The 12,945-nt window shown below is 46.1% G+C and overlaps 1 protein-coding gene across 1 annotated transcript; it reads right to left on the bottom strand.

Moving 5' to 3' along the window:
• Positions 1-760: 760 nt before the first annotated feature.
• On the bottom strand, positions 761-11,029 carry LOC126487555 (preferentially expressed antigen in melanoma-like protein 1). Its single transcript, XM_050120443.1, has 5 exons — positions 10,737-11,029; positions 9,837-10,400; positions 8,658-9,038; positions 6,026-6,096; positions 761-828 (listed from the first exon to the last, which is right to left on the bottom strand). Exons 1-5 carry the CDS (start codon positions 11,027-11,029, stop codon positions 761-763), a joined length of 1,377 nt encoding a protein of 458 aa, XP_049976400.1.
• Positions 11,030-12,945: the final 1,916 nt, after the last annotated feature.

Consider the following 12,945-nt stretch of genomic DNA (forward strand, 5'->3'; position numbering starts at 1 on the left):
CTGGGAATTGAACTCAGAACTTCTGGGCCATCTCTCCTGCACCAAAAATGCCTTTCTTTCTTTCTTTCTTTCTTACATTAAATGCACACACACATAAAATAAGTGATAATGTAAAACCATTAAACTGCCATTCAGTTGGAGTTCCGTTCCTTTGTTGGGTTAGATGACTGCCTTGCTGTGTACCCAGACTGGCATCAAATTTACAAGCCTCCTGCCTCATTCTCTCAAATGCTAAGCATGGTCACGGCAAGTTCCAAAGCTTTTGAAAGTAAAAGTGGGCACCGGGAGCTGGAGAGATGACGCCTCAACAATTTACAGCTTGTTTGTGCTTCTCTTCCAGGTGACCAGAGTTGAGTTCCCAGCACTCACACCGTACAGCTCACACTCCCACACGCAACTCCAGCTTCAGGGGATCTTACTACTCCCTTTACTACTCCCTCTTCTAGCCTCTGTAGGCACCTGTACCCATGTGTGTGCACACGTTTGTGTGCGTGTGTGCACACAATTTTACTAGTAACTTCGCCCATTTCAGATTCTCAGCTGTTCTCAGCCAGGTCCCATTAGATGAATAAAGAGGACAAGTCAGCTGACATTTGCCTTCTGTTGAGGGGGTGAGTGGTGATCAGGACTCAGCATTCAGTCTCGTGTACCCCCACAGAACAAGATTTGGAGAAGCAGAGGTTGGGACTGGGATTGGAAGAATGGTGGAGGTGATTGTGAGTCCACCGTGCTGCCAGGGAGGGTACCGCAGGTGACACTGTCAGAGGCTGAGTGGAAGGAGGTCTCCTCCACTGTCCCAGCAGGGACTCTCAGCCTGCTGTGTTCCCGCTGTGTAAGAGAAAAGGGCTCCAAATCTTAACCTGAAAGGATGGCAGAAAACAACTTGCAACAGTTGGAGAAAAATTCTACCATTCAGACCACAGCAATAGAAACATATCTAGGACACACAGTTATGTCTGGAGTCCCCTGAATATTTCTAAGCTATATCCAGGAATTAGAAGTGAACACATTGTAGAAGCTGCATTCCCTGGCAAGGTTCCCCTCTAACACAGGCCAGGAGGTAACTATTTAAAAGCTTTTTCTCTAGGGCTTCACAGAGCCCATAAACTGAACAGAATAAATGTGTACAAACCTGGAAGAGGGGTGCTGTAGTGTGAGGTTTTTTTGCTCTTTTACACTTTGGCTTTTTGGACTTTTGGGGAGCCCACCACCCAACTCTCAAATCACACATGGAGGCTTTTTCTTAGAAATGAATACCCTGCCTTACTTGGCTTGTTTCTAGCCAGTTGTTCTCATCTTGGTTTTGTTTGTTTGTTTGTTTGTTTTTGAGACAGGGTTTCTCCGTAGTTTTTGGTTCCTGTCCTGGAACTAGCTCTTGTAGACCAGGCTGGCTTTAAATTTACAGAGATCCACCTGTCTCTGTCTCCTGAGTGCTGGGATTAAAGGCGGGTATCATCACTACCTGGCCTCTCCTTTATACTCTCTGCCTGCCAGCCCTGCCTATCTTTGCTCTGGCCTTGCTATTGGCTGTTCAGTGCTTTATTAGACCATCAGGTGTTTTACACAGGCCATGAACCACAGCCTCACAAAGTTAAGCAAATGAAGCATAAACAAAAGCAACACATCTTTACGTCATCAAACAAATGTCCCACTGCCTGAACAAAAACAACACACCTTAAAATAATATTTCCCAACAGGGTGCATTGCCACGATCATAGTCCAATCACCCAAATCCGTCGCTCTGTGACATCTCTCTACGAATGGCGTGCATTTCCTCAGTTTTGTTTGTTGGGGAAACAAAGTCAGTGAGGGTGAGTTGTCCTTTCTTTCTTAGGAAGCCCGTCTACACTAAGGAGATAAGCAAGAGAGGACAGCATTGGGGGAGGGGAGAGCTCACCTTCACAGCTTCCAGGACCTCTGGCTCAGCAGCTCTGACTAGGTACCAACCTGCCTCAGTCTCCCATCTGTGAAAGGCTGAACGTAGGTAGGGGCTGATGAGAAGAGCAAGGAGGGACCCTGGGAGTGAGGCTGAGCTCTAAGGGAAGCCTTGGGAATAGGAGCAGAGGCTGTTCTGGGGAGCCCGAGGTTGGCACACCCAGGGATGGTGCCAGTTGTCTCCTTGTTGGTCCTTCTGAGTTTTCCGGCTGACGTTATCTGTACACTGATGTGGTTTTTTTTGTTTTTTTTGTTTGTTTGTTTGTTTTTTGGGTTTTTTTTTTTTTTTTGTTTTTTTGTTTTTTTTTTTTTTTTTTTTTTTTTTTTTTTTTTTTTTTTTTTTTTTGTTTTTTTTTTTTTTTTTTTTTTTTTTTTTTTTTTTTTTTTTTTTTGGTTTTACAAGACAGGGTTTCTCTGTAGCTTTGGTGCCTATCCCGGAACTAGCTCTTGTAGACCAGGCTGGCCTCGAACTCCCAGAGCTCCGCCTGCCTCTTCCTCCCAAGTGCTAGGATTAAAGGCATGTGCCACCACCGCCAGGCCACTGATGTGGTTTTGTGCTATGTCACGAGCCACAGTGCTAGACAGCAGAAAGTAACTGCAGAGCTGGGGACTGAGCCAGTCTTGATGATGTACATCCTCTGTCTAGAGTGAGATGACTTGAGTAAGCAGAAGCTCCATCAGAGAGCTTGACCCTCCCATTGTGCTCAGAATGACCTTGAGCCAAGCCTCCCTCTTTTTGTTTGAGGTTGTAACCCGCTCTCCACTACTGTCCTGACCTAGCCCGCTTTGTCTCTCTTTTCTCAAAACCACTCCCTGGGATATTCACAGTAAAAATTTGTCATTACCAGGCCCCAAGTATCCATCAGCTCAAATGCCTGAACTTGAGTGCTGTCAAAAAAATTCCAGCTGGGTGGTGGTGGCCCACGCCTTTAATCCCAGCACTTGGGAGGCAGAGGCAGGCAGATCTCTGTGAGTTCGAGACCAGCCTGGTCTACAAGAGCTAGTTCCAGGACAGGAACCAAAAACTACGGAGAAACCCTGTCTCGAAAAACAAAAACAAAAAAAAATTCCAATTAGATTTTGGACCCCTCTAAGTTCTGCTAGAAAGAATCACAGCCATTCTGTAGATCCTGGAATAGGAAGAGTATTATATGTAGGACTCCAAGCCAGCCCTGAACCAATACTCCCAGCTCACTGAGGTCGATTTCCATGGAAACTATATCTGCATGCCTGCCCTGAAGAACCTGATACACCACACATTGTCAACCAAGCCAACTGACCCTGGAGTTGTACTCAGACCTTTTCAAATGCTTTGGTGGCTTGGGTGGTTTCCTTGTGGAGAGATTTCCTCAGCTTGGTCCTGAGCTCACAGATACACTTAGGGCCATAAGGTAGCCCCAAACAGCCTGGTTTTCTACGAGTATCTGCCTTCAGTGTAATGGCCATACCATCTATCACCTGTGTCTATCTTCCTGTTGGCAGTAACTAGAGGAAGGTTACTTCTGAACACTGAGAAAAGAAATTCTAGTGTCTCATTTCAGGGGCACAGAGAGTGTTCCTTTACAGGCTGTAGCACAATTAGTAAAAACCCAGAGACAAATATTGGGGTCCAACCTAGAGATCAGAAAAGCAAAGCAGCCAGCCACTGGCTCTTACATTTACCTAGGTATGAAATGGCAATCCTGCCTCCAGGAATGTGGGCTGTTGAGTCTTCAGGATTTGTGGAGAGGAGATAGTGTAATGGATTAAGTAAAAGTGCTGCAGCTGGTCCTGGGCAGGGAGCTATGGGCGCACCCTGCTCTCTCCTGAAGAGGCAGCTTCAGCCTTGCGCGCCATTCTCCCCACTTCTCCCCTTCCTCCCCCTCCCCCCCTTCTTCCCTCTTCTTCCCTTAAACCCTCTCCCCTTCCCTTCCATAACCCACTAAATAAAATTCAACCTCACTCTGCATGGTATGCCTATCCATGTCTCTGTCTCTCGCCCCCTCTGCATGGCTCCCTGCCCAGGACCAGCTGCCTTCTAAGAGCTGTGGCATGGTCTCATGGCCCACTGCCCACTGTAGCCACTCAGGAACCCGCAGCATTTTTACTTAATCCATTACGACTGGTAAATGAGAGGATTGCAAACACAACCCATACAACAAGTGTGCAGGTCATAGGATAACTTGACAAGGTCTGTTCTAGTAAATCTCAGGTCACTAGGCTTGTCCCTATGTGCCTTTATCCTCTGAGCCATCTCCCAGTCCCAAGATGTCACTTTAGACATCCTTCTTTTAGGTCTTAAAGAAGACAACTGCATGCTGGACAGTGGTGATGCATGCTGGACAGTGGTGATGCATGCGGGACAGTGGTGATGCATGCGGGACAGTGGTGATGCATGCTGGACAGTGGTGATGCACGTCATTCATCCCAGCACTCTGCAGGCAGAGGCAGGTCTCGGGAGTCTCTGCCCGCCAAGTGCTGGGATGAAAGGCTCTCTGCCCCCCAAGTGCTGGGATGAAAGGCGTGCAACACCACCACCTGGTGGAATAACTGAGATCTTGAAAACCCACCACAAGTTCAGAGATCCAGTCAATAACTTAGGAAGACCATGAGAGAAATCTGCCCATGTATTTGGAGGCCTTTGTGCACAGGTGGCCAGCTAGAGGTTAGGAGCAACACAGTCCCACAGAAATATGGCTTATAGTCTCGGTATGGTAGGACCTGCCTGTGATGCCATAGAGGAAGCAGAGGCAGTAGACCTTAACATTTGCATTCCAGCTTATCTCTTCCCCAGACCTCTTTGATATGTGGGCTTATTTATTTATTTATGTTTGGGTTTTCAAGACAGGGTTTCCCTGTATAACAAAGTCCTAGTTGCCCTGGAACTAGTTCTTGTAGACTAGGCTGGCCTCGAACTCACAAGGATTCACCTGCCTCTGCCTCCTGAGTGCTGGGATTTAAGATGTGCACCACCACCGCCTAGCCTATGATATGTGAGTTTATTTGGGTCACAGTTGGAGAAGATACAGGTCACAGAGAGAAAGGTGTAGTATCAAGAGTCTGAGCAGGTGGGGACAGGTCCAGTCAAGGAAAAGGGATGGGTTTTTTTTATTGTTGTTTGGTTGGTTTTGTTTTTGTTTTTTCTTTTATTTTTTTTTTATTTTCGAGACAGGATTTCTCCATAGCTTTTGGTTCCTGTCCTGGAACTAGCTCTTATAGACCAGACTGGCCTTGAAGACACAGAGATCCACCTGCCTCTTCCTCCCGAGTGCTGGGATTAAAGGTGTGTTCCACCACTGCCTGGCATGTTCTACTCACTTTTCTGTTTTTAATTCACTCCAGGACCACAGCCTATAGGATGGTGCCACCCATGCTAGGTGAGTCCTCGTCAGCTAAATTTCTCTGGAAGCAGTCTCACGGTACAAAAACCAAGTCGGACTCCTGATGATCCCAGGTCTTACCTTGATAAGGTCTTGGCAAGGTTGACCATTACAGTGAGCAGAGGGTCCCTCACAGTGTCCTGGACTTCCAGCTTCTGCTACTCCTTTATACTGGTCCATTGGACAGTGTGTCTGCCTTACTACCCAGTCTGAATGTCTGTATATATTACCCTGATATGACAGCCTGGTTGTATATTTTGATGCTAAGGGCTCTTGGACTTCGGTTTCATTGGTCAAACAACATGGTGCCTTTGTCTTCCCTATGTCCCTATGGTCACAGAATATCCTCCTATGGACATTGTTTGGGGTCAACATGACCTCTTTTTCTTTCTTTCTCTTTCTTCTTTTTTCACAAGGTAGTCTTGTCTGGCCTGGAACTCACAGAGATCCACTTGCTTCTGCCTCCCAAGGACTAGGATTAAAGGTGTGCATCACCATGTCCAGCTTATACCATGACTACTTCTAATAAAAAAAAATCCCTGTGTTAATTTTCTTTCAGAGAAATTACCCAGTGCCTAAAACCTACTTCTCTGTGCCCCCTTGAGGACACAACCCACCCCTGATCTCACTTCTCAGTGCCCAGGAGTAACTTTTCAGATGCCAAGAAGGACATAGTCTGGTCTCCAGGTTACAGGCACAGCGCTCAGCACATTGAGGGCAGACTTCAGTACCAAAGCTGATCTTCTCAGGCTGCCTTATGGCCCTCAGCATAGTCATGAGTAGAGAACAAAGTTGGGCAAATCTTTAAAATGAGCTGACCATAGTCATGGCACTCCAAAGGGCGGGGTATAGCTTATGGGTCAGCTGGCTCAGGTTGGCTGTGTGGTTGCAGAAGGTCTTTTGGGATGAGCATGAATATGTCACTGTCATAGAAACTGACCTTGGTGAGCTGGGATCACTGGTTCGCGACAGGCAAAAGGGCACTAATGTCTTCTAATTCAAGGGTCTGCACAGTGGCTGGAAGGCTCTCTAGGAGAACTTGGATGGGCTTAAAACATAAATGATATAATGGAGCATCACTGAGGTTCAGGTGTTTGAGCTGCCAGAGGCTGACATTGGGATAAGTGGTTCAAGTCTGACTGTGTGAGCAGGCTGAGAGTGATGGACTGAGTTCCCAAGGGGCTCATTAGGCACCTAGAGAGAGACCAAGAGGTTAGTTGTGGCAAATGGTATAGGAATGTGTTCTTGGCAATGCTTATCTTGAGTAGAGGGGACCACTTGACCCAAGATCAGTGGGTCATATTGGAAGTCATATACCACATATTGGAGGTCAGTACCACAGATCCTGCCTATGAAAATCAGCAGAAGAAAGCTACCGCTCTGGGCTGAGGTGTCTGCCTATCACTTGATACTGGTCCAGCCCATCACTCTACAACTTCCTTTCATATCACCCTGGAACCTACAAGTCCCCTCAAACACTAGGGAATGGAATGAGAACAGGACTCAGAGGGACAGGCTGGCTCTAATGGAGGAAAGAAGCTGAGGCAGGAGGATTGCAAGTTCAAGGCCTGACTGGAAAATGAAATAAATTATAGACCACTCTGAACGGAAAGCAAAGAGATACTGTTATAGCCTTTATTTGAAAGGACTGCACCACTGCGCCTGGCTAACAACTACAAAATGGCTCAGTGGTTAAGGGAGCCTGTGTTCTTGCAGACGACCAGGGTTTGATTCCCAGCACCCACCCAGGAGCTCAAAACCACATGTAACTCCAGTTTGAGGGAATGGCATCCCCTTCTGGATTCCCAGGTACTGCATGAACGTGCTACAGAGACAAGCAGGTGAAACACTCACGTGCAGTCAACATACTTTTCAGAAACAGATACACACAGTCTTTAGAACACATCAGAATTTATTAAATAACAATAAATCTGCACACTACATGAATTTTATTGTCTATAACTCACTAAGTACTATGATCTCACTTGATAATCATAGCCACTAACAAACCAAAAATTGTTCCAAGGTTAATCTCACATTAAAGTTCACACAATGAAATGCAGGCCACCGTGGAGCTGAGGGTGAAAGAAGTGGAGATGCCAGGCTTGGTGGGGCAGGATCCTTCCAGCACTGAGAGGCAGAGGCAGGCCAAGGTTTTCTGTGAGCTGAGACTAGCCTGGCTGCATACCAGGTTACAGGACTACCAAAAGAAACAATCTCAAACACCAACAACTACAAAATTAAGGAGGAGGCTGTAGATGCAGCTTAGTGGGTAGAATGTAGATTGATTGCCTGGTAAACAAGAAGCTATATGTTCAGGGCAGGGATTTGGTTTTCTAGGTAGACACTGATAACCAAGATAAATTCTAGGTCCCTATACAACTAAGTCCTAAAACTTGGTTCAGGACCCCCAACACATCAACATAACCATTGTACATGTCAGCACATATTAAGGAACTGAAAAACTATGGGCTTCTTTTCCCCAGAAAAAAAAACCTGCTAGCGTTAACATCTACTTGCCCTGATTCCATTCATAAACTCTTAAGTGACAGGATTTAGGAGTGTAAATACATGATTTACCATGTATGTCACAGTAATGCTGGGTGGCGGTTGACTCACAGACAAGAAAGTCATCCAGCCTCAGCAGAACAAAACAATTGTTAAATTATTTTAGGTCTATGGGCTATAATGATTTAGCCCGCATGTATGTTTATGCACTACATGAGTGTCTCATGCCCCGGAGGCCAGAAGAAGTCATCTGATCCTCTATAACTAGAGTTGTGGATAATCCCACATCAGAGGCATGAGGAAAATCAAACCAGGTCCTATGCAAGAATGGCAAGTGCTCTAAACGGATGAGCCAAGTCTCCAGACCCCACAGATATAAAACAGCAGATATTAAATGCTACTATTTTCCTGAGGAAGGCAAGGCACAGCCACAGAATTCTTTAACAGACAGATAACCAGGTCTGGTGGTACAAGCCTATTCTCAGCACTAAAAAGGTAAAGGCAGGACAACCAAAAGCCATAGGACTGTATTAGATTAAAGGTGGACACAAGGTTAATCCTCCAGGGAGAACTAACTGATGGTTCCAGTCTAAAACCATGTGTGATGTATTTTCTCAGACGCCTGTGTATTGCCTTTTCCTCCCGGGTGTCCACAGGAGAGCTTGATAGGTGCATAAAGCTTAATATGTGCTTGATATGCCCAACAAGTCCCAACACATCATGCGCACATCACAACACACATCCCTCAAAACGGGAAGACAATGCTATGGTTGTTTAAAAGTTCTCCCCTAATCTCTACACACTCCAAACAAGGCTGGACAACCACTTCAAAGTTCTGGTGGCAGATCATCACACCCAGGGATGGTGACTACCCTTGACCCTTCTGATCTCAAGGTTATCTCATAATCTCTCAACTCCCGCAAGAAACTCTCCGAAAAATGGTTTCCATAGAAGTTAAACCATATAAGCTGGGTACAGCACCTCAGGGAGGACAGGATGGCACTGAGGTGGCAGTCCAACAAATGGCAGTTCTCCAAGTCCAGAGATAGCAAAGTAGATGCAGATTTTTGCAGCACAGTTTGCAGGGGCTCTAGGTTAAAATGAGTCAGTTGGACCCTTTTCAAACTCAGATGTTTTAGCTGGCTTGTGCACGGGAATTCAAACATGTTGGCCCAGTCTGAGTTTGAGATCAGACAGTTAGTCACCGACAGGGTCTCTAAGGGAGTCTTTAGGCACCTACAAAAAAAAAACAAGAAGACAGTTTTGGGATGTGGTCCAAGATCCTTTCAATCACACAAGGAAAGCCAGTAGCCACCATGCTCCATGACAGAGTCTGCTCAATCTAATCCATACTGAGGCCTTTAACCATCACGTTAGGATCAGCTCAACCCAAGACAGCAATTCCCGTCCACACAGAGAGGACCAAGGCAGGCAGGATCTGCCTATGGGTTCACAGACCTGCCTCTTCACGGCACTTCATCCCGACCTCAATTCTCAACTGGGACATCACGCTTCCCATACCCTCACCCTCTGATATCCAAACAAAGCCGGGTATGGTGGTCCACACCTGTGCTACTCCTAGGGCGCTGAGACAAGAGGGGGGCTGAGGGGAATACCGGACAATCCTGTTCCCAATCTGCACCACAGACACCTCATCTCCAAACCCAGCCTGTCCTAGATGGAGAGCTGGAAGCAAGCTGAGCAGAGCTCAGGGTACAGAGTGCCCCTACACGGCCCTCCTCCTTTTCCTTTTTCCCATTCACATTAGACACTTGCTAAGAAATCAGACCCCATTCTTACTAGATCTCATTCCTGAGAGGCTTCCTAGCATGGTACCTCTTTCTAAACCACCAACCGCAGCTCAGCCCTACTCCTTTGGATTAGTAGCTATGTGAGACCCCGCTCCAGGACAGCAGAGTCAATACAATGCTCTGATATTCTCATGCTCTGGCAAGGTTAATCCACCAGGGCTACAGAGAGCAGGTGGTCGCTAATGTCTGAAGAAACAAGGATTTGCTTGACGCCCCTCCTTACCATAAGAGCTGGTCCAGGTGATCCTCTAGGAAGAAGACATTATCCAGATGCAAGGCCTGGAGGTGCTTCAGTTTGACCAACTGCAAGGTGAACTGGGTAACAACCTGTTGCTTCTCCACAGGTGTGCGACAGTCCCATGGCCAAAGGCAGGAGAGCAGGAGACTGCGCAGGTACCTCATACGACCCAGGTAAGTGGAGAAGTTAAGCAGGCAGGTAATATCATTCATATTATACAAATGCAGTTCCTGAACAGAGTTCAGGTCCAATTTCCTTAAGACATCTTTGTGGTAGTAAGTAGCCAGAGACCAGATCTCCAGATAGTTACAGCACAGACACAGACCTTCTCTCTGCGCCACCCACTCAACCACAAAGGACTCCAAGGAATTTAATGGGCGTTCCTTCAGGACCAGATCTATAGCCACCTTCACCCGCGGTTTCACCTCTGTTTCTGAAAGACCCACCGCTGCTTGCTTCTCACTGCAGTCATGATCCTTGAACACAGACCACCGATCCCACAACTTCAAAGGCATAAACCGGAGATCCAGCACTTTGAGTCTGCACCTCCTGGGGTAGAGCAGGGAAGAGCATCAGCATGGAGGCTTTAACCACTGCCCTATTCCCACGCCCTTCTTTCTCCTTAAGTCCAGCCAGTCCCACTCTAGTGCCTGTGTGAGCAGTGACTGGGTCTTTCAGTCTCTGCTGATTCATGACTCCTGAAGATGCCAGAGCCCTTTCCCAGAGGGCTCAGCAATGGCCAAAGCCTCTGAAGTTCTCCAAGTAGGTCCCCCAAAACTTCTACCCCACTATAAGTCTACTCTCTTACCCTGATTCTACCTGTCCCCAGCTGTCTCTGCTTTTTACTTCCCAAGGCCTTCCTTCAGGGCATCCAAGTCTACTCACCTGTGAGGAACCTTCTGGCAAAGTAGGCCATCAAGCCCAAACAGGATAATCTCTAAGATTCTCCTGTAGGAATCATTTCTCTTGATCATGGCTCCCAGTGGGAGGCAGGGGAAGGGCCAGACCTGCACCATTGCCTTCACAATGCTAGATTTTTTCTTTCTGCAGGCCTTTTTGAACAGTGATGGGAAAAAAACTGAGGGTATATTGTCCAGATTAGAGATTGCCACAGTCATGTTCCTCAGGAGGCTGTTCTCCGCCAGCTCCTGGAGTGTGAGTGGGGACTTGAAGCTCATCCTGATGAATCTTCAGTAAGAAGGTTCCTGGAACAACATTTAGAAAGATACTCTTTCAGTCAGGCGTTGGTGGCACACACCTCCTTTAATCCCAACACTCAGGAGGCAGAGGCAGGCAGATCTCTGAGTTTGAGACCAGCCTGGTCTACAGAGCCACTTCCAAGATAAGCTCCAAAGCTAGAGAGAAACCCTGTCTTGAAATACCCCTCCCCCCAAAATGAAGCCTATGCTATGAAAAGAGTGCTGAGACACTATTCTCATCCATCAGGGGAGCTAACCCTGGGACAGTCACTGCTCTGAGAATGGCACAGACCTCAGTTTAACTCACTCCACTCAATGCTCCATGGACCACAAACCCTTCGAACTTCCTGCTGGTCCCAGGAGAATGATCTCTCGAGCATCCATGGCCACAGCTCAGCTCATTACCACCCATTTCCAGTTTGTGCGCTGCATTTCATGTCCAGTGAGAAGTGAGTCCTGCACATCCTAGAAGCTAAACTGGAGCTTCGGGGAAATGTGTGTCCTTCAGTACCCCATAGGGCCAGGAGTGCTGCTATGCAGGCGCCATCCCTGCACTCAGGAGGCAGGGAAGAGGGAGTAGCAATAACTTAGAAGGAAGGCATGGTAAGAGCTGAGAGGTGAGAGAGGCCTTTAATCTCATCAATTGGAAGGCAGAGGAATCAAGGATTTGAGGCCAGCCCTGGCTGCATAGAGAATTGGATGTTGGCTCCGTTTACTTCAGATCTAGACTTAAACAAAAAAATATCAGCCAGGGCTGGGCAGTGGTGGTGCACATCTTTAATCCAAGCCCTTGGGAGGCAGAGGCAGGTGGATCTCCCTTAGTTCTACAGACAGACTTCTAGAACTGGTTCCAAAGCTACACAGTGAAACCCAGTTTCAAAAAAAAACAAACAAAAAAATCTTCCTTATCTCAAACCCTAAACAGAAAGCTTTATAAATCCATACCCTGGTTTGGGAATGTTCACCTTCCCTGGTGCCTAGTCTCAGACACCCTGGCGTCTGCTGGCAAACAATGATGCAGGCTGAGAACACGCCTATATTTCCAAATATTATTTATAAATGTTCTTTTATATTTAAAGGGGAGTATGATATAGATAGAATAAATTGCAATAAATCTTGAGACTATATGTATTTCTGCTCTTGATTAAGGTATTGTGATTGTGTAGTTCATTTAAAAATGTAATGTATAATTAGGAAATATAGGTTACTAATGGATAATCATTGATAATAGTCAAGCTTACAGTCATGTTTAATTTTCTAGATATATAGAGACATATTTCAGTTAAATAGGCATTCTTCATATCTTTCAAAGACTACAGAATATGGCATTTAATAATTTAGGGTTCTTTCATGACAATAAGATGTGTCTGATCCTGGCAGCACCAGCTACTTCAAGAGGAAAATGGGCATGAAAGAGGCTCCTTATGAAGTTTGATAGCCATTTTGGCAAGAAACTGTTCTTGCCTGGACTGATGCATAAACTGGACATCCAGTTCCCACAGAGAGAGGACTTTCTAACTTGCCTAAAACTGAGATGATCCTTCGGGGTTCCCGTTTCATAAAAGAGTCTGTGAGACATTCTGTAGGACACGAAAAAAGTGACTGAACTGTCTTTAAAATTTCCAGCTTCATGGAAATGTCTGCTGGACACTATAGGCCTATAAGCTGAAGATGGATGCCCCAGTGATACAAAAGAACTTTGAGTGACTGTCCAGGCAGTGAGATGTCTCTGTCATTACTAGAGTTTTGGAAGCTGCTTACTTTTCATTTACTTAGATAATATATCCTTCTGCAGGGTTTGATGGAGTTGAAGAATTTATAGTTTTCCTTTGTTATGATAAAATATAAAATAGATATAAATATTGTAAACTGTAATTCTTGCTTGATAACTGTTT

Source organism: Alexandromys fortis, unplaced genomic scaffold, assembly GCF_014885135.2.
Source record: "Alexandromys fortis isolate MF-2015 unplaced genomic scaffold, M_Fortis_MF-2015_v1.1 scaffold_174, whole genome shotgun sequence".
NCBI lineage: Eukaryota > Metazoa > Chordata > Mammalia > Rodentia > Cricetidae > Alexandromys > Alexandromys fortis.